Genomic DNA, 23,135 nt, shown 5'->3' with positions numbered 1-23,135 from the left:
GAATATTCAAAATTTTATTTTACATCACTGATGCACTCTCCTGCACATTACTGATATTCGCACGCACGCACACATAAATTTAACAATCGTCTTCCAGAAGCTAACAATTACACAAATGGCTACAAAAAATGGCTGATGTCTACATATCTATCACACACCAACAAAGAAGAAAAGTTGAGACACTTGCGTGTTCATGACCCACTGACACCACAACATACGCTAACCAAGCAGTTGGCATTTCGGAGTATAGTTTTGCCAATACTGTGAGAACTGAATGAGTCTTGCACAATACGTGAGAATAAACTAGATTACTCTGCTTAACAGTGTCCAGATAAACGGTAAAATCTTGATGTTTCACTAAATTCAAAATTTCCATTTGAGGAGCTACTTTCTGTGCTAAACTTCCAAGAATTCTCCTGCATAAGGGTAATAAAGTGAAATTATCAAACTTTTTCCTGAAAGATATCCTAAAATTAAAACGAGAAGTGGTCTCTGGCTGCTGTATCTTTTTAAGACACTCATAAATCCAGAAAAGTGAATGCAAAACAGAATATACTAAACTCCCAAAAATGGCATGTCCATATCTTCTCTGAAATTTGTCAGCAGGAGGCATAGATTTTATTAAAGACAAATCAAAAGCTTGGTGTGCACTGGAAATGTCTTCCATTTTCTTCAGCTGACTCCAGCATAAAGTTGTACAAAGTGATGATTGTAATGCTATGTTGAAAATCCTCCTACATGCTGTTATGAAGCAAACTTTAGGTGTTGCAATACTTTCAGAGTCTTGCTTTACTGAAGATGTTTCATATTTAATATTTAAAACTATTATGACAAATGATCATAAAGATTCAACCAGGTTAAATGTGCACTGAAAACGCACCTCTTCTGTAAATTTTACTCCCAACACCTTTTCCCATAATGCTAGTCCTTTTTCACACCCTTCCTTTAGCAATATCATTATACAAACATTTTTGATGTCCTATAATCATTTCTTTGAGTCTAGGTTTTATAGGTTAGGTATTTTAAAGCCTCTTATGCCATTGTCTCTTAGGGTTAATTTTCTTCAATACATTTTTTAGACCAATATTTACGTGCTAAGACAGTAACTTCTCCACTGCAAACATGCCACATTCCTAGCCATGGCTAATTTTTCCCCCTTTTTTTAATTGTAGTAACTAAAGGTGTGATATCTCTGATTTCACAACACCTAAATACTGATAATTTTAAGAAAACTCATTTAAGTAGGGAGGGTAACATATAGCACAAGCACCATTAATTTTATAAAATGCATTCTACCAGTATTAGCTTTGTCTTTATGATCCCACTGATAACATACATCCCAAGAGACTAGATGTTGACCATCATATATTGACATCAAAGAAATGGACAGAAGTATTGGCAAATGTCCTGGTATCACAGTCTTGTAGGTTTTAAAAGAATACAACTGTTTAAATTAGCAAGCTGACAGATGGATTTCTTCAAAACACCTCTTGAAATGTATTCTGAAAAAATTCCCATCAGTTATCAATTACAATTTTTGTTTGACTTGCATTCCTTGATTCTGGCATCAATAAAGCAGAAGCAGTCTATTACATCTGTCCACTAGAGTAGAACATTAAGTCATCACTGCAACTACAGAAATGTCGAACTCAGTCTTAAATATATTTAATATGATCTGTAAATGAATAGTAAAAAATGGGATTTTACATTTACAAATACAATTATAGTCTTCAGATGAATATTTTTAATCTCATGCATTTTTTTTTTTTCACTTTACATAGTTTAAGAACTGCCCAACATCATGTCCTGCAAACAAGCACAACACAGTCTATGAACTACCTACTATCACTTCAAGGCTATGCACCTGTATTGAGCAATTTGCTTAAATGTCAGCAGGTGACATGACTTTATGGAATTAATGTTGTTGCCTGCTCTTTTTCCATGTTCTCCAATACTACGAACTATTGTATTGCAAATTTCAAAGCCATTATTCAAATCCTTCGCTGCGCACTCATGTCTTCTAAATGCAGGTAAAAAAATTCACCGAGAATGATGAGCATATTTTTCATTGCAGATATGTTAACAATTTCTCAGCAAACATGCAGATGCAGTGTGTTAATGATATTGTCTCCAGTTGTGTTTTGAGCAATATGTCTGGAATCTAGTGCTTCATTTTATGCACATAATTGTAGTCTTCTTAGCAGGTAAATGAAGCAATTAACACTAAAAAAGTGATCTGTATGTCTAAAATGATGAAATTACTGAAAAATAAGGTTATAACTGAAATTAAAAATGATCACTTTCAATGAAAATACTGGTGAAGGGGTGTGGGGAAAGATTTTGGTAACAAATTCTGTCACTGTCTTCCACAACTGTAAAGGACATCCCCTGTATAGAAATGGAGTAAGAAACTAGGAATATAAAAAGTTTTAAATCGCAATTAACAGAAAGAAGCAAGACATTTTAAAAGAAACGTTTATCAAAACAGGTATTCACATATTTCTTTCTACCCCTTTCCATCTCACTTTGGGAAAAAAAGTGCTTTTGTGATGACAAAGACTGCACAACCAGTGAGTAAAGATTGATCACACAGGCATGCACTCTAGGAGGAAAAACTCTCAAATACAAACTACAAGAAAACTTGCTGAAGAGAGAAGAATAAAAACTACAGCAGCAAAGGACACCCTCTTTCTCAGTTTCTCATTCAAGTGGCAACAGTCATTCCATTTGCCTCAGCTGCATTTTCACGCTAAATGCACTTCACAAAATTGAAAAGAGCAAGAAATGTCTAAGACCTAAAATCAAGGATGACCAATGAAGACACTCTGATTTAATATGTAACATAGCCAGCTTTAATTTAACTACAATTTACAAAAAGCTGACTAGACCTTAATCTTAGAAAAATATCCTATTCATAATTTCACTGTCGCCTGGGGATAGCAGATCAGTTGTAGAAGTCATAACTCTGCGTACTGTCTGCCTCTGCCTGCTGCACTAGTGAAGGGATTGAGATCGTGAGACTGGCATCTTCTTCAGTGGTCGCTGTCTCTGCTGCAATAGTAGAGGAGGGTGACGATGGTGGTGGCGAGAAGACAGGCACTAATGCTAAAGGAGCACTGGATGAGGTTAGGTGGTCAGCATTCTCATCATCCAAGGCCGGCAAGTCCTTGACCAAATTAAACTTCTTGCAAGTACCTTGGGTAAGAAATTTAAAAAAAAAAAAAACCCGAGTTGAGAATACAAAAGTCCTTAAAGTTCGTTTATTCTTTTGTTGTACACAAAGTACTGAAAACCGTTTTTAAAACATTTTCCTTTTCATGTGTGCAAGGATAAAATAGAAACTGAACAAACAAGCATGTACTTATATAACTGCCCTCATTAATGACTGTAAAAAACAATGTTCAAATTCGTTACATTTTTCTTCTCCAAGCTCTCAGTTAATGTGAGATTATCTGAGGTTACAGAGATTTTCAATAAAACTTAATAACTGTCCATCTCTGATCAAATTACCACTATTCCAATTATACTGTCACTAGGTTTTTATATCCAGTAAATGTATTAGCAACACCACATTATGTAAAGCTACATTATTTCCAAACATGCAAAATCACCACAAAAGTGCAATTTTTGGGGGTAAGAAACAGTTACCTTTCCGTTGATAAAAGAGAACATAACAGCTGTCAAACTCGCTCTCACTGGGTCTCTGAGGGGTGACAGATTCATCATTATAGTGGTACCACTCACTGGTGAGAGGGTGACAGGTAAAAGCTGTGTAGTGGCCAGAATTTGCACCTATCACCAAACAACTTTGTTGCAGTCATATATTACAAAACTGTTCTACAGAAAATTATGCATGTGACCTTTGCCCCAAATTATGGGACTGACTTCTTCTGTCGGCTAATTGCTATACCTGTGCAATATGTGAACAAAGTCTGTGCTTATTACAAAATAAATTGTTGAAGAAACAGTTTAACAAACTGCATTCAAACTCAGCTATCCATATGCCAAACATTACTGCTTGTGAATTTGCTGGGACTATGGGACTAACGTTCAAAACAGCAAGCTAATTGCTGTGACTAATGTGGATATGAAAATTCACAGCAGATAATAGGCACCTCTAGTTTCCACAAAAAGTATTATTCTCCGTCAGATTAAAATTGCCTTTTATTTTCAGAGATCTTTATTCTACAAAATGTCAATGAGCAGAAATTTTATCCTTCTATTATTGAATATTTAAAAAACTAAAATTGTTTTAGATTGAATTCAATAAGTTATCCCTTTTGTTCACTTTGGTGTATATCTGAAGCAAACACTAAATATAGTCAAAGGGAGAGAATCATATACAGTGGGGGTGGTGGGGTGTGTGAAGACATAATGAACTATCCAGTGACATGGATTTACATCACAACAGTTCACACAGTATTAAGCATCAGTAGTCAGCAAATAAACGAATTGTGTAGCAATAGGTACTGGAAATCTGTATTTTTAAAAAGCATCTATTTATCTATTTTAATACACTAATGGGAAACACCAGAATCCACCGAAAACAGGAACCCAGAAAACAATTCTCGTATCCCACAATATCCTTTCTCTACTCTTGCTAACTTTTCTCCTGCTTGTTTTAACTTTTTCTGCAGGTAAGTAAATATGGTAGGTTCTCGTGACTGAAGGGTTGTCGGCTATACCAGTAGGTGCAGATGCAAAGACCAAACTCTTCAAACATCATTGCCGGACTTTCTGGGACCAGGGCCCCTTAAAGAAAATCGGATACCTACCACCATAGTGGCACACCACACTGTAGAGGTCATAGGCGTTCAGATACACAGATGGTCCAGACAAAAAACTGGTCACATCCAGATTGGTGTGCGGAAAGACGACACGGTTGTCAATCTTAGTGCTAGAAAGGTCTTCAAACACAAACCTATCACAGATAAATAACATGATGAAATTAGAGTAGATTCAAAACATTTAGTAAACAAACAAAAATTATTAATATGACAGGCAGAGGCAGATGTTTTCCCCCAATCCTTTCTCTCTACACATATGCACACCATCAGAGCATGCCTCAAAACTGTTTCCTTTTCCATCATAAAATAAACAAGCATACCCAAAATTACATCCGTACATAGAATATATCCAGAGAAGACAACAGTTAGGAACATTTTAAATGTATGTGCCACACATACTATTATCAAAACAGTCCCCTCAACCCCACCTCCTTTCTGTCAAACAAATGAATCTCTTTGAAGACTATGATTTTTGTCAACAAACTGGGAAGGTCAGAGGTTACTTTTCTGTGAAAAGTCAATCTTCAAAGCCTACCGCTTGAGGTGAATGATAAGGCTGTCAGGGTAGCGCCAAACAGTCATTGTCTTTTTTGCACACTGGTTCCGACAACAGCATGGGCAGTACCAAGGGTTGGTTTCATCTAAGACTTCACTGAAATGAATATCAGCAGCACGTGAATACAGATTTACTTAACCTGCATACAGCACTAACATTAGTAGTCACATGAAAGAAAACACAAGACATGGATTATACATTTACATTATTAAGCTTGTTTTCACATCAAAATACAAACTGCAATACAAATTGTAAAGATCCATGTTGAAGTCTACAGACCAGTTATTTGAAAGTCAACAAACAACCAGCAAGGAGAGTAACTGTTCCACATGAAAGCACGCATGTACGAGTCAATATTACCAGAAGTTAAAAACACCCTCAAGTGTGACTGTAAGCAAACATGCATGCACTTGCAGGTGCATGCACACAAACACACACATAAGCATGCAAATACAAAAATGCCCATACACAACATAAGCCTTACACATACTTGCCTCTGTGTGAAAGCATCAAAACAGTCAAAGATGGATAAAGGTTCACGACTACGTTGATGTTTCATAGATGGGTCCTCTTCTATAAAACGCGTACAATCCATTTCCATTGATAAACCTTCCGTGAAATGCACTGCTAGGTTATCTCCTGGCTGCAAAGTAATCTCCCCTTCTCTAGTTACCTCGCAGCCTGCACAGTGAGCTGTATAGTCACATCTTGAGCAATGCAGTCCCTGTCACAGAACAGTGACATCAGAATTACAAGCTCACAGTTTTACAAATATTTACTCACCAGTATATCTTGAATAGTAATGCACAAGTCTATTTAGCAACGTAAACAGTGATGTCACATGTGCCTGAGTAAATGTATGATGGAATACTGCTAAGATGGAAGCAGAAAAAGCTCATCTAAAATTACATGACTAGGGTAGCATCTTCCAAAACACTTTAAAATGTTTAAACATAAAAGTAGCTTTTTAAAAAGTATTTTTAAAGAGATATGTTACCCAAATATGTTTATATGGTAAAGTACATTAACCCCAAAAAATGAGTTGTTATTGAGCACCTGAAGATAAAAAGACAAAGTAAATATTGAGTTAAACAGAATATGGACAGTTAAAATAAGTGCACATCATAATTATTTCTTAAAAAAAAAACTTCTTACCTGTCCATCAGTAAAGTGTAACGTGTACTCTGTATTAACTGGTATGACTCTGTCAACCTGCGAAAAGAGAGTGGATGCGTCCTGCTTGCTTGCTACATAAATTATACGCGGACTGCAAACCAACTCAAACAACATGCCATTTCCATCATAGTCATTACTAATGGTGCCTGCGCGCTCACACCGGAAGGTGACAGGTACCACAAGAATTCTGAAACAAATAGTTAAAAGTTAGATAGTAACAATCACATCAACATTTGTGATATTTCAAGAGATTTTTTTAATGATATATAAATCTGTTAGCAGAAAATCAGCACAAACTTTAGTTTTGTAAATAATTTAAATAACTCTGTTTTTTTCTACATGCTTCTATGGATGATTTGGGAGAATTATGCATGCATGTGCCTTTCACCCCAAGTTATGATTTTTAACCTCTTCCAGTGTTATGTGGGCTTCATGAGCTAGATGTGTGCAATGTCTGAACATCTGCTTACTATAAATATACTGTTGTCAAAGCAAACTAGATTAAACCTATTTCAAATGTCCAACCTTGTCGACTGAATTTTCTAAACACAGCAGTTTCATACCTGACTTTGCTCTTTGTGCTGTTGCTGCTTGCAAGAGGAACAAAATCCTGGGTCATGTCTATTGGGGCCAGGCATACCTAATACACAACAACATTCACATGAATCATCTGCCTAATACCCATAATGATTTTTTTTATTAAAAAATTGCTACCCTTTTACCCCACTTCAGTGGTAAGTATTACTGCATTTTCAATGCACACAGTTAAAATATATTTTGTCTTTATTCTTGCAATGAGACTGAGCTATTTCAAGCACTATAAATAAAGCTTTCACAGATACATTTGCTATATACCATTTTGCACTTCAGGTTGAAATTTAGATAGTCTGCCAAAAATGTTGTGCAGTATGTATTAAAATTGGACTTGTTTTGCTTGTGCTCTTTCATTCATATATAATTCTAAAAGACAACCAAAAAGATTTATTCACGTATCTATAAATAAAAATTTCTTTTAGAGTAATACTTTTTAGGAAAATGCAAAATTTCTAAATCATAGGTATTGTTTTGACAGATCATATACTGTTCCCTTAAATGCAGTAAATTTATTGGAAGCGTTCATAAATAATGCAATATTTATATATAAAGACAAGAGGAGAGCACTAATTTTGTTTACAGTTTATGTGAACATGTACTTACAGGACAGCATTCTGCCAGATCACCACTGTGCTTGGCCGACATCTGAAAATTATTAGGAAAATACTATCTTCTCACGAAAGAATAGATAAGGAGACGGTCTGTAAAATTAGCTAGCAGAATCCATCACAGATATTAAAGCCATACAACCATGGCTTAAGTTAACAAGAAACATAATTTGTTCTTGTTTTCCCACTGGTTATTTATTAAAACATAGGCTATGCTAAGTTCAGAATATTTTCACTAAATGTGCTTAGAAAATGGATTGAAAACAGGCCTAACCTGAAAGAGGCTATAAAGATCATCAAAATTTGGCACAAACCTCCAGGCAGTTATGGCAAAATATGCCTGCACATGAGGCATGCGTTAGCAGCTCACTATCCACCATTTCTTCCAGACATATGGCGCACATTCTCCACTGGTCCATGACACCACCCCCAGACCCAGTACTTGCTGCTGCATTAGGCCCAGCAACAAATGAGCTAGGATCACCAGAATCCAATCTGTTATCAGGCCAAATGCGAGAGGCAAAGAAGTCAGGGCCAGCATGAAAGCTGTCCATGCCAACAGTTTCAGTGGGTAAAGTGTTAGCAAAGTCTCCCTCACAAGAGACACAGTTTGCATCTGAGCCAACCTGAAAGGTGGGAGCAAGAGAGGTGGGTGACGACGGTGGCACTGAGACAATGTCATTCAGGTTAGATGAAGACGCTAAGGTGTCACCTCGGGTCCATTCCCACAAGCCAGTGCCAATCTGACTAGAATCAGAGTAATTCAGTTGGTTATCGTCACCAAATGTTTCTGACTGATCAGAGACAGCAGCTGTGGATGAACCAACTGTGGCATCGTTGGAAGATACCTCTGACAGAAAGGAATCCATTCCCAAAGTATGCGGCAGACTCTCACCAGACTGGTCTGAGCATGTGACAAGTTCTGCACCTAGCGTGTCTTCAATGACTGGCCCAGTAACAGTTGATGTTCTAAAACTTGCACAGTGCTCTTTTTCAAGGTGAATATTTGATGAACTATTGCTAGAGTAAGAGTGAGGTAGATCTGGTGAAGATCTCAGTGATTTCAGGTCTGTCACTGCAGGTGGTGGCAGCATTTCAAAAGCATAGAGGCTGCGGTTTGTGTCATTGACATAGCGAAGCATAATGTTGTCATCCTACAAAGAAGAAAACAAAAATCATGCATTTTCACATGCTAATAGTACACCTCTCAAGATACTTAAGAAAACTGACAATTCTGATAACTATCAACACAGACCAATATGCATGACTGTGAGATAGAGAGAAGATTTCTGACAACTGACCAGAATCCTGGATACATGGTTGTCTAACACCTCTGCTAGGATGACATCACTGCTTTCTGTGCCAGTCAAGGCCTGCAAGCTTTGGCGCAATCGCTGCACTTTATCATTTTTGTGCAATGTTACCAGATATCGTGTTGCTAAATTGCACGGTCGTATAAACACGACACCTGTTAAAGAACAACAAAGAACAATAAATGCCACAAATACCAGCGCATACCCCTATCACACACAAACAAAGGGAGGAAATGAAATGAAGTACAATGTACACTTTCTATTTCTCAACATAGCTATTTTGCGATAGCCAAGCAGTTTAGTTAGCTGAAAACTATTCATTCATAAAAGGGATTCTTAATCTATTCAGAAATAAGTGTGGGACCTTCATGTTTACATGTGCTTCTGCTACATTTTTCTTCCTCTTCGGGTTTACAACAGGCCTGTAGATAACGTTTTCTGAGGTGCAAATTGCTTGGATCTATTGGCTGGATTCCACCCCGCCATGCTTCTCGCTTTGGCAGCGACCTTTGAATAAACTAAAGTGATGATCGCCCTCTTGCAGTTTCATATGATAACATTTCTTCATTTTCTCAAGATTACTCAGTATTGTCCCAGTATTTTCCTTATTCCCTGGAGTCGTTACCATTACATCTATAGTGATTGCCCTTTACTGTCAGAACACAGCAAGTCCTTGCATTATTCTTCCTTCTACATCTTTGTTACTTTTTGTTTATCTTGTTCTACATCTTTGTTACTTTTGTTAACTTGTTCTACATCTTTGTTACTTTTGTTAACTTGTTCTACATCTTTGTTTCTATTTTGTGATCTTGTTCAGCCAAATGAGTTTGCCTTTGGCTGAGATATTGTGCTTTAAAAATTGTCATTATTATTTGAGAATGGAGGCTTTAGGGGTGGGAGGCAACACCTGACAGTAACTTGCAAATGTACAATATAGACTTACTAATCTGCCGTTCCATGGCATGAGGTATAGGCAGAGACAGATACATAAATGGCTCATAGGTGACAGATACATGACTGCATTCAGAGCACACCACCTGAAACAGTATGGAAAACAATGAAGAATTACTTATTTAAGGACACTGATTTTTTTTCCTGAAAAAGATCAATAAAGTGCACATTTTATCTGAAATCTACTTGAAACACTTGTTGCACATAACATCCAGTGTTTATTTCATCATAATTTCAAAGATAATTAAGTTGAAAACAGGTAACACTGCCATTCCTTCATAAGAACTTTAATTAATGGGTTAAATGGGTGTTTATTTTCCTATAAAAAAATTTCTCATCTTTTGCTACAAGAACTCTGTCAACAGACCGTGCTTTTGAACTGTCCTTGAAAAGTATCCACTACAATGCTGTTGTTCTTGCTGTTATAGTCTTCCCAGGCTTTGTTGGCAGCTGCCACATCAGCTGTGGTAAAACATCGTGCAGGATTAGGTAAGGCTCGACTCTCCTCCACAATGCTGCTATGTGCTCCTGCCTCCTCCTCCTCTTCTTGTTCTTCCTCTTCTTCTTCCTCCTCAGTGCTTTCAGCTTCAGCTTCCATGTCAGCTTCCTCTGTCTCAGTACTCCCTGAGGTAGATGCCCTGTCAGATATGTCTTCTCTAATATTACTCTGTGAATATAAGGACCACAATAATTTAAGAAAAGGTACATGACAAGAAAAAAAAAATCACCATAGCCATCAATGATTAGGCATCATAGAAAAGGGAAAAAAATTCTAGTAGTAAAACAACCTAAACAATTTTTTTTTTTAAAATGAAGGAACATGCGCACAGATTAAATAAAATCTTTTCCCTACTACTAACACTTCTTTTTTTATATATATATAAAGAAATATAAGGTATTGAAATTTCATTGACCATCTGACGGAGATCCAACTACCATGATAATGTATCTTTACTCCTAACTGCGTCTGTATGAGTATGTATGCCTGCCATGTGACAAAAGAAAAATTTCTGTCTTGGGTCTCCTTGACAGACAATAAAGTCTGATTTGAAAAAAATTTTGTTTCTTTTGCTGGTTTATCTCAAGCTACAATGTAAAATGCAAAACAAATTACAGCCATGGACAAGTTCACTTTGAAAACCACTTACAAGAAATTTTTAAGACTATTTTAATGAGGAAGAACAATATACTTAATTTTATTCAATAATAATACACTTCTATAGAGCTATACCCCAGCACTATGGGCAAGCTCATGGCAACTTACAAATATTATTGATAATCATTAAAAAAGCTATAGTCAAGGAGGTTGAGAATGTTCCTATCCATGCCAATGTTTTAGTCAACGAACAGATCACAGAGGTAAACTCCCTTTTTTGTACTATTTATGTCATAGGTCTGGCAAAATACTTCTTAAAAAACATGTAACAATATGAAGGCATAGCACCCGAGGCTGACAAAGAAGACAAGCTTACTTTGATAACATTAGTGTTGAACTTGGACAGGGCTTGCATTTGCACATTCTTCTCAACCTCTAGCGGGGTCATTTCTGCAGCCATAGCCATCATCTTGACAGAATCCTCAGCTCCTGATGTCCCACACTGAGTACTTAGCACCTTGCCTTCCAGGCCCTTCTGTGCTGATGGGTCAACCATTCTCGGGAAGCCAAGCATCTCATCATCATAATCATAACTGTTATTGAGGAGGTTGGGGTTTTGGCAGTGTTTGTGCAAAATTGCAGAGTTGCGGGTCTTCACCACACGAAGATTGGCACTATTGCTAGCTTTATTAGTGCTGCTTGTGCTTGTTATCACATTGCTCCGTTTGGAACTAAGGGTTTTGCCAATGAGAGTTTTCTCCACCTGTAAGATATGAATGAACAGATAAGACTTCATGAATCTTAAAAACAAGCTATAAAGGATGAAGAGGAAAGAATTAAAAAGGGTAGGGAAGTTGTTTAAAAAAGAGCTAATTTTCAGATCTTACGAGGAATCATTTGTAACATACATCACATAACGTTACCCACACTTCCTACATTTATTTCTGAATAATATTAACTAGGATAAGAAATCTGTGTTATTTGCTGCTAGTGTTATCTAATTAAGCTTAAACATCTTTAGGACTAAAAAAAAAAAGAAAACATAACCCACCTTATCTTCCTCCATTCCCTGAAGAGCCTCCTGAAGTAAGTTGACTTCTTTCATTGCTGGAACTTGCGTAAGATTATCTACTTTAGCAAATTTCTCAGAGTCCACAGCAATGTCTCCTTGCATGTAAGTTGAGACTAAGACATTGGTGTTGAGTGTCTTTGTCTCCTTACAGTAGTAGTCCTCAAGACATGGCAAAAGCTGTGGTGAGCCGGGTAATGCTGGTGCCTGTTTCTCTGAATTCCCTTCACAAGATGGTAAAGAACTGGATCCTAGGTCCGTATGACTTTCTGATGGGCAAGAAATTGAGATGTCCATGGAATTTGTTTCAGTTACAAGTGTTTGAGCAGAGGTGGCATCGCTTGTTGCTGAAAATGGGGGACACTTTCTCACAACTCTTTTACAATGTGTACTTGATTCTGTGGAACTGACAGATAGTCTGGGTTTCACTAATCTATTGCCTCCAGAGTTAGAATGGTCCAGCTTGCCACCTGACAAAACTGAATCTACCAAATGAAACATTGCATCCGAACTTATGTTACGAGCTGGCCTAGATGAGGAAACTGATGCGGAGCCAGAGGTGACCAATGAAACCTGTGTGACCGGGACTTCAGAAGGACCATCGGACATTGAGGCTTTATCTACAACTGTATGGAAATGGCATGCAGCACCACTGGCTTCAGTCTCAATTTTCAATTTCTTAAAAGCACTGCTTTGTTCTGAGTCTGTGCTATGAACCGAAATAGATGAGTGATTACTGTCCTCTGACACAAGGACAAGACTGACAGCTTCAGCTGTAGCTGAGGATGTTCGCTTGAGAGCAGTTCTGGCATGGCCTGTTTCTACAGACGTGGCAGGGCTCAAGGACCCTGGTGAGGCCTCACTATGTGAAACAGAGCTGCCCACCTCCTCCTCTTCTCCTGATGCCACAGACTCCACATGCAGAACCTTCAATTCACTGGCTGAAGCCTGAGGTGCTTCCATATTTTCAGCACACCGACCTTCTGGGGGTGTGTCCTGGTTGTTCAGAAGGTTCTGGTGTTGATCGTCAGGAGAACTACATTTTCCACTCACTGAGGTGTCAAGTACACAGATGCTAGGCACCTGGTTTAACTGTTCATGCAACGTGTCCAGCAACAGGGCAAGGAACTCCTGGCAATCGTGCTGCAGAGCAAAGCAAGTCGATGAGAGAATGCAATATATGATTATACTAGTCATCAAACTCTTTACAGTGAATTTTGCAGAATACAAGACTCCTTTTCAGAAATGCTCTTAACATTTTTGTGCGTATAACCATATGCTCTCTGTGCAAATGCGCACACATAAGTAGAGTTGGGAGAATTACACCAAGCCAGCAACTAAGGCTATATCATGGCAAGGTAGCCAGCCCTGTAAATAGATGCCAAATTTACACAAAGAACAGTGTGCCCAACATGAGATCTGACCCTAGGACAGCCACACCTCACTGTATTGGTGATAGGCGCTAACCGCTGCACCAATGAACCGCTCCCCCTCACACGCACACAAAGTAGGCAGAAAACAAAGGGGGGAAAAATATATGAATCAATAACAGATAAGCTAGACAAAAAAGACAAAATAATCAGCATTTAATTATTTTAAGAAAAATTTTACACTGTGAAAAAGCAAGAACAAGCAAACAGAAAAAAAATCTGAATGTAGGTGAAATACTGCAACCTAATGACAAAGTGTATATAAGACTTTACTACAATTATTACCTGCCGATAATCTCGAAACTGTGGATGATATAGTCCAAGCAGCTCCTTAAAGTGTAGAGGATATATGACGCTGTACTGACCACTCCACAGTTTGCACAAAAGGACATAGAATGCTCCAGTAAGCGTGCCTTGCATGCCCTGGCGGTACTGAAATTGCTCAAAGAGGAACTTGAGAAGTGGTGCACAGCTAGCCAATGACTGGATGCCTGCATTCATGAAGCAGGTATTCCCAATGTTCCACAAACCACAACTTCCATGAACAGCAGTGGGATCTAAATAAAAAAAACATATATATTACAAGCTGGCCTAGATGAGGAAACTTAAATGGGCATATACACACAAACGCACATTACGTAGGTTCTAATCCAGAATCTGTCCTTGAGTAAAGCCTACTGCTCCCTATCAGAGACAAATTCTTTGAGTAACCAAAGCAAACTCAGTCTTAAAAAAGTATCACAGAAAGCAAAGGTGGTTTCAATTCCATGTGAACTGAAAAATATGGACTGGAAACAAACCAAATAAGTAAAGGTAACTTGGCGATTCTGTTTGTCTACTTACGACCTGATCCATAAACTAAAATCATCAAAATATTTATTCAGATTTTTTACTTTTAAAGAAAAAGTTAAGACCAGAAACATAGAAATAGTCAAAAGAGAACAGTACAGGATAAATTTGTGACTAAAATGGTTCTACTTTTAACATGCAAGTAGGTAAGGTTTTAGACAGTGTGGTCAGAGATGCTCTAGTGAAATGTTTTGTTGATAATGGAATGTCTACAGAATGCCAACTTGTTTTAAGGAAAAATAGATCTTGCTTGACAAGTTGCTTATAATACAATGTCAGTACATATGCATGCTGCAGCCTTGCTGTTGCATGAAATCTTCGTTAAGTCAATAAAGTTCTGATTTTAAAAAAGTAGTTGAGAGTTAGTATGATGTTTTTTATGGAAGCTCAAATGACAATCTTTGGTAGAGTGGCTTAATTTTTTGCAAACAAAATATGGTTCAAGAATGACAATTCTTGTTAGAGCATCACCCTAAAGGTCACAAACTAGTTTCAGACCTGCAGTTACTATGCACGAAGCTTGCTGTGACAGCTCAAACATCAAACTTTTTGGAGCAATTGTAGAAAAGGAATCAATTTGACACTGACATTGCTGATGCACAAATCTATGGGAAGGTGGCACTGACTAGGCAGTAGAAATAAAATGGTGTAGGAAAGAAGTGGTGCAGACACAAAACTAAATCCAGGAATATATGAAATTGTGTTATAGATGCACAGATCAATATTGCACACAAAACTTCACTCAGATTCACAGGAAATGACAAGCAACAGAGAGCTTATCTCCTCTAGCCAGTTAGGTGAAGGGACATCACTCTCATCAAAGTAATGGAATGCTTGAAGTAATGGAGGACATATAGCTTCATTATTCGATGAGCAAGCAAGTCGATATTTTATACTTTGGTTTTAAATGGGCTTTTATTCTGTCCCATATGAGAAATTGCTAGTCAAATTAGCCACATCCAGAATTTGTGGAAATTTGCTTGGATCTGAAGCCTTCTACTAGGTAGAACATATTAGGGTTGCATCTGTAAAATCAGGTAAACCCAAAGTCAAAATGAGTGGAATTCCTGAGGTATTTTATAAATGGTATTGTTCACTGTATATAAATGATTTACCAGACCTGTTGTTCAGTATTTTGCCAATGATACCAAGATACATAATAATGCATTAAATATCATAGTGATTCAAAGTGGCATTGACAAATTGCAAGAATGGTGTAAGAAATGGAAATTATATTTCATTATATTAAATTGTGGGATCAAGCATGTAGTAAAAATAATCCAAGATGCACAATTAAAACAAAAATGATGAGGTGCAGTTAATAAAGCCTACTGCACAGGAGGACTTGGGCACAATTTTGTGTTGTCTTTTGATGCACATCTTCGCAGAGTGGTAAGCAAGGTAATTCAAATGTTTGGCATTATTAGGACTTTTAATTGTTTGGACAGAAAGACATTTTAAAAACTGTATAAAGCACTTGAATAAAAAACATGAATCTCACCCTGTACATCCTTAGTGCTCATCCCAGAGTCAACTGACATGTGATTCACAAGAGGGCCATACAGGACTGTACACGAGAAATTGTTTATTTTAGAACTTATGCAAACAGAATGCATTAGCCAAATTAAACTACAACCATTTATTAAAATGCAAACTAAGCACTAAGAAACCTAAGACATAATACATCTTGGAAATAGATGCACTCTCTTCTAAGTTTTTAATTTTATATACTGTTTTATGATTCCAATCAAAAGTTATGAAGTCTTTGATGGTATTAAGAACGCTTTCTAATTAATGATCATTAATTTAAACTAGTCATTTATGGCATCTGCCATCATGTTTACACATAAGAATTTATCTTACTGTTACTGTTTAAACATTCTTCTCTTTAAGAGAAACTATGTTGTACTTGTGTGTGATGTTATCTGTGTACACCATCACAAGATATTGTATATATAATATATAAACTGCCTCCCAGTTACATTCTATACACACCAGGGCTAACACTTCGAATTGGACTCCCTTGATCACCCTTTGAAGCAAAGTCCAAGTTCTCTGCAAACTGAGGCTCTTCACACTGAAGCATGGCATCATGTGTTGACAATGGCAACAAACTGCCTGATGACAGCATTTTAAGGGTTGCCTTCTTTATGTAGGTTGTTTTCCAAGATTTTTAAAATAAACTCCAAATATGAGTGACACCTGTCTGTAACCAAGACAACCAGCGAATGGTGGTCTTGTTGGTATAGGGTGTCACACTTCTCTCACAATGTTAAAACATTTTATTCTCTTTTCTTGAAATCTGAAATGAAAGATTTGACTTGAATTTGGACCATCACTTAACACGAAAATGGTAGTGTACACGGTTGCATGTAGCTCTATCGGTGTTTTATTTTTTAATTATCATTAGATCTGATGCCAGTGTATATTTTTTGATCGAAGAACGCCAAAATTAATACAGTCTTGATAGGGGTAAGCTTTCCGTAGTTTCAGTTTCATCAATACTGTAATGGCAATGAGAAAAACTAGTAAATTTATAGCAAATAAACATAAATATGCATAATTTGGGCACGAGTAACAAAACCTCATTTCGCTAATACGTTAATTTAGTCTGAATGAAACTGTGTGAATACAACTACAGTTACAAGGGTGATTGGTCTTGCTTTAGCCTGTTCTACTCGGTCACAGAATCTTGACAGTGACATGAATACAGCACTCAAACATAAACCTTTTCAAGACATTTTTAAATAACCATACGCTTATGTGCCATTTTTAGATTTAGTACAATGAGAATGACAGCCTAGATATATGAAAAGCAATAAGAACCATTAGTTATTACCATCACCCCAAAAATGAATTCGCTTGATTTTCTTTCTCCTTCCTTGAAGCATGCGCACAACCTACTTCCTGTGACGATGTATGACAGCTTCCTGTCGTCTGGTCGCAAAATTTCGGATGCTTCTGTAAGAGCTCAAATGCACATGAAATACACTTCAAAGAACTCTTGAAAGATTGAATGCATAATTCTTGAGATTTTCTATTCTCTAAACACTATTTTCCTTTCTGCGTGTTTAAGAGCAGTAAGCAACTGTTTGGCCTGGGACTGATTTGGGATTCAACTGCAACTGCAGTCAAGATTTCAATTTCATTAACGTCCTACGTCATTCTCTTATATATCTTATGGACTGAATGACTGATTTATCATATGGAATATTGAAATTAATTGAGGATTTTACCCAACGCATCAGGACAGTATATACATGATGTATTCCTTAGTTTCAAAGAGCTATAGCTGGTTCTCGAAGCCTTGTTGGGTGTGTTAGTGGAAGGTAATTTTATGTAAACCGATTTATTAGAATTATTTACTAATTCTGTCCATATCTTTTGCGCTTTTAGTTCCGAAGATGGATATCCTTCGGCCTCCCCTAATTAGGATTGGAAAACGTTGCTACAGGAAGGTGTTAGGACCAGATAAAGAAGACCATAACCCAGAGGATGAAGAAATTGACTTGGGTACAATGTGCTTTTACTTTTACAAATGAAAATATTTTGTTCTTTGAGCATTTAGAGAATTGATCATGTTTTCCTCAGGCATTTGGACATGGCATGCAATATCATCGGGCGGTCCGGTGGTGGAACGGTTAAGCGCCTGTCACCAATACAGTGAGGGTTGGCTGTCCTGGGTTCAGATCTTGTCTTGGGCACTCTGATCTTTCTCTGCATGTGGCATCTGTTTACAGGCTGACTGTCTTGCCGTGATATAGCCTTAGTTGCTGGCTTGGCATAAAACATCAATTCCCCCACCCCTCCTTGCAATACCATCAAGTTAACACACTTGACATCACAAATCTATAGACACAAAAATCAATATTTCTAAGATAATGAGTGATCAAAATGAAATTATTATTTTTATACATAGTAAAATGAGACATATAGCAGATCTTTGTGAAGGATTGCAAGCTTTTTTTTGTTGGTCTCAAGGAGATGCCATTGTGTAAGCATAAAGTCACCAGTCATTTTGACCCCTGCTGTAAATTGTCTCACACAAGACCACATAATCTCAGCATCAAAAGTGGAATTGACCAAGGCCCCCTAGAATTAATCGGTGACTAACAAGATTGACCAACAAGATTCAGACAGATGTCTGCACCACATCCTCAACATCAGATGGCCCGAGATCTCCAATACAGACCTGTTGGAGAAAACCAACCAAAAACCTGCCAGCCAAGACATCAAGAAGCAGAAGTGGGGCTGGATCAGTCATACCCTGCCAAAGGTGGCCAACAATTTAACGAGACAAGCTCTGGGATGGAACCTACAGGGGGGATGCAGGGTTAGGAGACCCAGATAACATGGATCGAGGAGATCTGTCCACAGCGAGGCATGACATAGACCCGACGGGAAAGGGTCTTCCAGAACCAGATCAGATGGAGTGGTGTAGTTCCAGCCCTATGCTCTACTGGGGGGGGGTAAAGGAATAATAATAAGAAGAAGAATGTATCATATTTTAGTTTTTGTAAACTTTCTTAAACTGTCTCCTATTTTCAGCAAATTGTATATCAGTATACGTGTGTATGTGTGTAAACAAAAGAATATATATGGGTATGTGATGTCACAAGACATTGATATACAGTGCATTTGATTTTCACTGTTGCAGCCATTAAGAATGCCTATTTCTAATTCCTAATTCTAATTTCTTGATTTTTTTGTATTGTGTTGCAGAACTTAATAGCATAGCATCTTGCTATGGTGATGAAGCATGTGATGCAAATGTGAACATTGAGGAAACGAGCAATGGCTTCTCTCTTCGATTGCAATACCATAGCACCTACTTCAAATTTATCATTGGGAAAAAGGGGGAGACAAAAAAACGACTTGAGACCGAGACAAAAACACGGATCACTATACCCAAAATGGGTCAAGAAGGAGATATAGGTATTTCAGTCACTGGTTTTTCTTGACTAAGTATATAGTCAAATTTTGGTGGGAGGCATTATCAAATATAAACTTTTCTTGCCATAATAAGGTAGGCCAAATATTCTTCTGGAATATGATATCCTGATACACACCTTTATGTGTTCCGCATTTAATTTTTGCTGCCCATTCACTGTCTGCAAGGATGCAATAAAAACATTTATCACGAAACTGTGTGAGTGGTGTGCCACTTCACATTAGAGATAAATGTAAACTTGAATATGCTTCAGAAGTGATTGGATAACTATCAATTTTTTATAATAGCAATTATTTATTTCTGTAAACCACAAGTGTTAAGTGTAAAAAATAGCATATCATGAAAATTATTTTTGTGTATTTTATGAAGAACCATTTGTTAAACTTATTAAATCACCTTAAGAACTTGAAACTAAAATTTTTGTCAATTGCTCTTGCACTGCCAGTCATACAGGGTCATGAAAAGAAGGGTGTGCTATCAGCGAAAACACGTATTGAAGTTTTAGTGGATTCAGCTCGCCAGCGTCTGCCATTCACCCACTTTTTATCCATACCTGTGCAAGGAGAAGATGTTGTCGAAAAGTTTGAAGATTTCAAGTTTCAGGTTATAGAAGATAAACGAGTATGCACATATTTACTCATGTCTGCATGTGTAGTTGGTGGATGATATCAAACACTAAAGCATTGTTAGTGTTTAATATATCTTGTCGCCTAAGCTGTTTGAACAGTCTTTGTTAAAATAAATAGTCAACCTATGTCCAACAAAAATGTGTGTGTGCGACTGATGAATGAAATTTCCTTTGTATTTCCTTCGAAAGAATTAGTTGGTGAGACTTTATAGAAAGAGTTTTAATAGGCATCAGTGAAAATAAATGCACACACACACACACACTTATTCATGTTAGCAGGAACTTTCATTGTTTCCACAATATATGCCCCAAAATATGTATGTTTTTTCAGGATTCAAGGATAGATGCAACAATATTCCAGAATCCTCAAAAGCTTCACCTGACAATTGGTACTATGGTGTTGCTAGGTGAATCTGAAATACAGCAAGCAAGGAATTTGCTACATGATTGTTATATTCACTATATCTCGTAAGTGACCAAAATAATGCTGCATCTTGTTGAAGGATAGTCTCATAATAAGTGTGTGACCAGTTCTGGGGCATACATTCTCAATATTTTGTCTAGAGACTACTGAAGTTAAATCTTTCAAGCTTTAGTGGATTAAGAATTTACTGTTGTAAATTTGATTATTTTGAAGACTTCATCACAACAGTTAGATATGGCAATATAGACATTTGTTTCAAATGGGATACCATGTAGTGCATGCTCATTATTTATCATGTATCTTTTGAAACCCAGTGTAAACGTGGTCAGCTGTCACAGTTTGCATGTTTTGTTTTTTTTAAAATAAATTTTCAGCCCTGTTTTCCTCTTTAAGATGCAAACTGTGATGATAATTTACATTTTGTAGACACTTAAAATTGATAGTGGTAGTTACAAGTAACTGTTCTTGAAAGTTTTACAAGAAGCTCATTATCAAGCTGCTCAAATTTTATTTTTGGTTTTGCTGCAGTCCCATTCTCAATCAAGAACCACTGATGGTGGATGTTCAGGGGCTTGAGTATATGAATGATGATCCAGGAGCAGTGGATGTCTTATATGCTAAAATAAAACCAGGGCCAGCTGCTGCAAAGCAAGTACTTTGATTGATAGGAGAAGATAAAGTCCTTTAACTGACTATATTTTTAAAATTTATTTTCTTTTAATTACTCCTGTGGCCTTGTTGAAATAAATCCAGAATAAGAACAGTATACCTACTGACATGGTAGTAGCATTATTCTGAAAGCAATGCAGAAGCCATTGTTCATGTACAGAATCTTTTAAAGATTAAATGAGATGAATAAAATTTTATTTCAGGTTCCGAAACATTATTTTTTTCATCTGTGTACTTTATGCCTGTGCCAAATTATACATCTTTACCAGGGTTGTCTGTAAATTGAGATTAATTTAGGATAATGGTGTATGAGCAGGGTTTGTGTGTGTGGGAGAGAGTAGTTATATTCTCAAATGCTCTGTTGTGAAGAGTGTTTGTGTACATGTATATATGTGTAGAGTTTTCTTGGTTGAACATTTTTATTGTTCTTTGTGAACAGATTGCAGGCATTGGCAGATGTGCTTGTAGACAAGTTTTCTGAAGCCAAATTGATGCAACGTCAGCGTGAGCAGGTCAAACTACACCTTACAGTTATGAATACGCTTTTCCGAAAAGATCCAGGAGAAGGCTCCGCTCCATTACCTCAGAATACAAGAGGATCAGTCAGAGATAGGGAATCTTTCAATGCATCATTGATACTGAGGGTAAAATTGTTTGTATTGTTAAAGGACTTAATTTTTTAATTCTTTGTTCTCTAATGGAACCTTAAAAAACAAAGAGCACTCAAAATGTCCGTAATTAAGAAAGCTGTTTTGATGCTACCTACACTGTACACCTTAGTAAGCAGTAAAAGTGCGCTTTCTCTTGGACTTGAGACAAAACGTCATAAAGACTGATGCATTGTCCTAATGACTTTTTATGAGTTATTTTGCACTTCACCGAAGTGTAAGAAACTGAAGAACAACAATCTCGTCATGTTTGGCTTTTATTCGTTTGTTTGCTTGTGCACTGTGCATGAGAGCGCATGACAATTTTGAGGGTGTTTGTGGGAGAGCATCTACATTTTTGTCTGTCTCCAGTCTTTTCATTGCTGCTCAAGGAGAATTTTTAATTCTTAATGTAAGTCCAGGCATATGATCATAATATTGGTGCTAACCTGGATATTTCCTCTTTTTTCCAGACATTAGGTGGTTTTGACTTTGGCTCTTTTCAAGTGGATAGAATAGAGTTGTCGCAGCGATATTCAACTGGCCCAAATGGTTACTATATCAGCAGTGCTTGTGTTCATCTGTCATGAAAGTGATATTATTCTGCACTCTTTAAAGCTTGTACATTATGTGCTTAGGGAAAGCTACAAGCAGAGAGTTGCAGTAATCCTGTTAGGACAGTAGAAATGCAAATATAAGTCTTTTGTCGGTGGAAAATGGTGGATGGGTCTGATGTGGCTGATCGTCTGAACCTCTAGGAAGATGGACTTGCAGACTGTACACGGATGTTCACCCCAGGGAAAGTAGGACAGCATATTTCATTTTATTGTCAGAAACTATTGGGAGGACTGTTTTGCTGCTGCAATGGGAACTGGTTGTCTGGTAACAACAAATCATATTGTTGACAGTGTCACAAAATATTCTGGTTTTTGTTGTACTCATAAAATGAAACTTGTTAACTGCTTGTTGCGCTTATGTTGCTATAGTTTTTTGTCTTAAATACAGGGAGCCTATGACAGACACATGGCAAATACAGTTTCCTCTTAATCGTTTTTGTCTTATTGTTCGTCTTATTAAACACTTCGGATACTTAATGCAAGAATTTTATCTGGTATAATTATATGCATCTGAGATCATTTTCATACTCCTTAATTTGGCTGTCCTTTTCCAAGTGTTATGTTTATGCCACACAAAACTGTGGTAATGAATGTGATTTATTGGTTTACTGCAGACTACAATTGTCTGCCATTTTCTGTGCTGTTTTGCTCACAATTAAGCCTTTGCCACAGCAGTGAATAAAGAAGACAATTTGCAAATGTAGCATGAAGGACACAACATTCAGCGATACTAGCACAGAACGCCAGCTGATGACAGCCATAGAACACAT

General features: G+C 37.2%; 2 protein-coding genes across 4 annotated transcripts; one reads left to right on the top strand and one right to left on the bottom strand.

Moving 5' to 3' along the window:
* Window positions 1-17,333, bottom strand: LOC112555948. Of its 2 annotated transcripts, none has more exons than XM_025224561.1 (18): window positions 17,269-17,333; window positions 16,425-16,731; window positions 15,931-15,996; window positions 13,866-14,137; window positions 12,133-13,293; window positions 11,458-11,844; window positions 10,353-10,652; window positions 9,978-10,071; window positions 9,023-9,189; window positions 8,036-8,875; window positions 7,717-7,758; window positions 7,083-7,159; window positions 6,499-6,706; window positions 5,838-6,067; window positions 5,323-5,439; window positions 4,776-4,921; window positions 3,649-3,792; window positions 1-3,195 (listed from the first exon to the last, which is right to left on the bottom strand). In XM_025224561.1, exons 2-18 carry the CDS (start codon window positions 16,558-16,560, stop codon window positions 2,945-2,947), a joined length of 4,638 nt encoding a protein of 1,545 aa, XP_025080346.1. In that variant the 5' UTR covers window positions 16,561-16,731; window positions 17,269-17,333; the 3' UTR covers window positions 1-2,944. The 2 variants fall into 2 exon arrangements, with proteins under 2 accessions (XP_025080346.1, XP_025080347.1); XM_025224562.1 differs by having other exon boundaries at window positions 17,256-17,316.
* Window positions 17,257-23,064, top strand: LOC112555955 (activating signal cointegrator 1 complex subunit 1-like). 2 transcript variants are annotated; one of them, XM_025224568.1, is made up of 8 exons: window positions 17,257-17,392; window positions 17,826-17,942; window positions 19,152-19,364; window positions 19,826-20,001; window positions 20,340-20,476; window positions 20,961-21,080; window positions 21,541-21,745; window positions 22,222-23,064. In XM_025224568.1, the coding sequence occupies exons 2-8, from the start codon at window positions 17,834-17,836 to the stop codon at window positions 22,336-22,338; spliced, it is 1,077 nt and encodes a 358-aa protein (XP_025080353.1). In that variant the 5' UTR covers window positions 17,257-17,392; window positions 17,826-17,833; the 3' UTR covers window positions 22,339-23,064. The 2 variants fall into 2 exon arrangements, with proteins under 2 accessions (XP_025080353.1, XP_025080354.1); XM_025224569.1 differs by having other exon boundaries at window positions 17,372-17,447.
* Window positions 23,065-23,135: the final 71 nt, after the last annotated feature.

The sequence above is a fragment of the Pomacea canaliculata genome, linkage group LG14, assembly GCF_003073045.1.
Source record: "Pomacea canaliculata isolate SZHN2017 linkage group LG14, ASM307304v1, whole genome shotgun sequence".
Taxonomy (NCBI): Eukaryota; Metazoa; Mollusca; class Gastropoda; order Architaenioglossa; family Ampullariidae; genus Pomacea; species Pomacea canaliculata.
The sequence above is the reverse complement of the archived record's forward strand: the minus strand, read 5'-3'. Positions and strand labels throughout refer to the sequence as shown.

Excerpts from the sequence above, each read along its gene's own strand:
- LOC112555948 (XM_025224561.1), bottom strand. The coding sequence starts at position 16,560 with ATGCTGTCATCAGGCAGTTTGTTGCCATTGTCAACACATGATGCCATG. Across the intron at positions 7,759-8,035 it reads TTTGCCATAACTGCCTGGAG|ATGTCGGCCAAGCACAGTGG; the intron begins GTTTGTGCCAAA and ends AATAATTTTCAG. Across the intron at positions 3,196-3,648 it reads TCTCTTTTATCAACGGAAAG|GTACTTGCAAGAAGTTTAAT; the intron begins GTAACTGTTTCT and ends TTCTTACCCAAG.
- LOC112555955 (XM_025224568.1), top strand. The coding sequence starts at position 17,834 with ATGGATATCCTTCGGCCTCCCCTAATTAGGATTGGAAAACGTTGCTAC. Across the intron at positions 17,943-19,151 it reads GGATGAAGAAATTGACTTGG|AACTTAATAGCATAGCATCT; the intron begins GTACAATGTGCT and ends ATTGTGTTGCAG. Across the intron at positions 21,081-21,540 it reads CCAGGGCCAGCTGCTGCAAA|ATTGCAGGCATTGGCAGATG; the intron begins GCAAGTACTTTG and ends CTTTGTGAACAG.